This window comes from Scardinius erythrophthalmus (assembly GCF_964197995.2).
Source record: "Scardinius erythrophthalmus genome assembly, chromosome: 6".
Lineage (NCBI taxonomy): Eukaryota > Metazoa > Chordata > Actinopteri > Cypriniformes > Leuciscidae > Scardinius > Scardinius erythrophthalmus.
This window is the reverse complement of record NC_138226.1, coordinates 5,697,408-5,699,135: the sequence shown is the minus strand read 5'-3', so window position 1 is coordinate 5,699,135 and position 1,728 is coordinate 5,697,408. Positions and strand designations below refer to the sequence as shown.

At 34.5% G+C, this 1,728-nt stretch overlaps 1 protein-coding gene across 1 annotated transcript in view; it reads left to right on the top strand.

Moving 5' to 3' along the window:
• Positions 1 to 719: 719 nt before the first annotated feature.
• LOC308692572 (legumain-like) overlaps positions 720 to 1,728 on the top strand; it is a gene marked incomplete at both ends in the record, with an annotated part of 8,767 nt that continues 7,758 nt past the window's right edge. The window contains 4 exons of the mRNA XM_081368709.1: positions 720 to 785; positions 921 to 1,018; positions 1,493 to 1,574; positions 1,671 to 1,728. The exon at positions 1,671 to 1,728 is cut by the window's right edge and continues 13 nt beyond it. Of these exons, the coding sequence (XP_081224835.1) occupies positions 720 to 785; positions 921 to 1,018; positions 1,493 to 1,574; positions 1,671 to 1,728 (304 nt within the window). The remainder of the gene's footprint in view (positions 786 to 920; positions 1,019 to 1,492; positions 1,575 to 1,670) is intronic.

The following is a 1,728-nucleotide window of genomic DNA, read 5'->3' as shown; positions in this document are numbered from 1 at the left end:
AACCTGTGGAAGAGCTTCATATTTCCAATTTGATTACTTGTATGTAACTGTTACTGTAACAAGTGTCCCACCTCAAAAGTTTAAAACCAAATCAACTTAATTCTAATTCAAAACTCGGTTTCAGATGATTCACAAAGTCACCAACTGCCATCAATTAAAGTGAATCTGAAAATTATTGCAAAATATGAAATACACACTCCCACCGGCACAAACTCTCCGCCCAAAGTCTCAAATGAAAGGGATAAACTGCCTATATAAAGACAGAGGCTGTCTGACTAAAACCACCAGAGATCAACAGGACAGGCACACAGGAACACCTGATACTCAACACAGGTATGGCATATGATCCAATCATCTACATACATAATCTAAATCACTAAACACTTTTAGCAACTGTATTTAATTATGTAGATAATAAAATAGAAACATTTTTGACCAGTATTTTTAACATCATGACGAGTGATTGACATTCAGCACTTCATGAATAAAAAGCAACTTGAAGTTTAAAACCTGAACTCTTGTTATATCGTCCTAAACTTTATAACATATCACCTACTTGTGTTCTTTTCTGTATTTCTTAAAACACATCCTAAATGTATGAGCCATTAAAAAATGTTAGCCAATTAAAAGCATTAGATCAATGTTCATTTAGTTTTAAAATGGTTAGTATTATTATTATTTTTGATTCCAATAGACTTTGCTTTGAAAAGACTCAAGAAATGTCTGGAAAAAACTGGATTCTCCTTGTCGCCGGCTCAAAGGACTGGGAAAATTACAAACACCAGGTTTGTGTTTTTTTTTTTTTTTTTTTTTTTTCATTATTTTTGAGACATATTGCTTATAAATTCCCCAAGGTGTGATGTGCCTCAGTTTATAAATGATGACAGTAACTGAAATCATCTTTATCATTTGCGTTTCAGGCCAGTGTGTGCCTTCATTATCAGATACTTAAGAGACATGGAATTCCTGATGAGCAGATTGTGGTGATGATGTATGATGACATCGCTTACAATGGAAAGTGAGTAATTTGCAGAAGCTTTTGAGTATCATGTGTTTAGTTGATCTCAATCTTCTGTGCTAAACATACTGCTAATTAGTAGTGCGGGAACAACAGTGTAACAGAGCTGCATTTCTGGGGTTTGTTAAAAGCAAAACAGGGTTGTCACAAAGGGACGACTGGAATACATTACATTATTTTCTGCATTCGCCACAATAGCCAAAGGGGGAAAAATATTTGTAAAAAATGCATGATAACATGATGACTTTCCAAAAGAGGAATAAAATAGAGAGATTGATTACAGAAGACAAGAAAGAAAGATGTCAAATTGACCGTCATTTCCTCAGACATGCATTACAAACACCCTCATAACAGCATTTACTAGCAAACTCTGCAAGATTGAATAATTCTAGAAACACATCATCACATAAAAGTGTGGATAAGATTGTTGGAGCTGACCGCATTTAACACTTTCCTTTTCTTCACTGCCTGCAGCAACCCAAGTAATGGAAACATTCTCAGTGTAGTTGATCATTTAAACGTGTACCCAGGAGTTCTGAAAGACTACACTAGAGAGGTAATATTTGTTTTGTTTTGATGTTTTTATTCTATATCTATGCACAATTACATCTTTCAACAATAATGATTAATTATGACAATTATGATCTTATAGAATGTGACCCCAGAGAACTTCCTGGCTGCTCTTCAAGGGGAAAACACTACAGACAGTA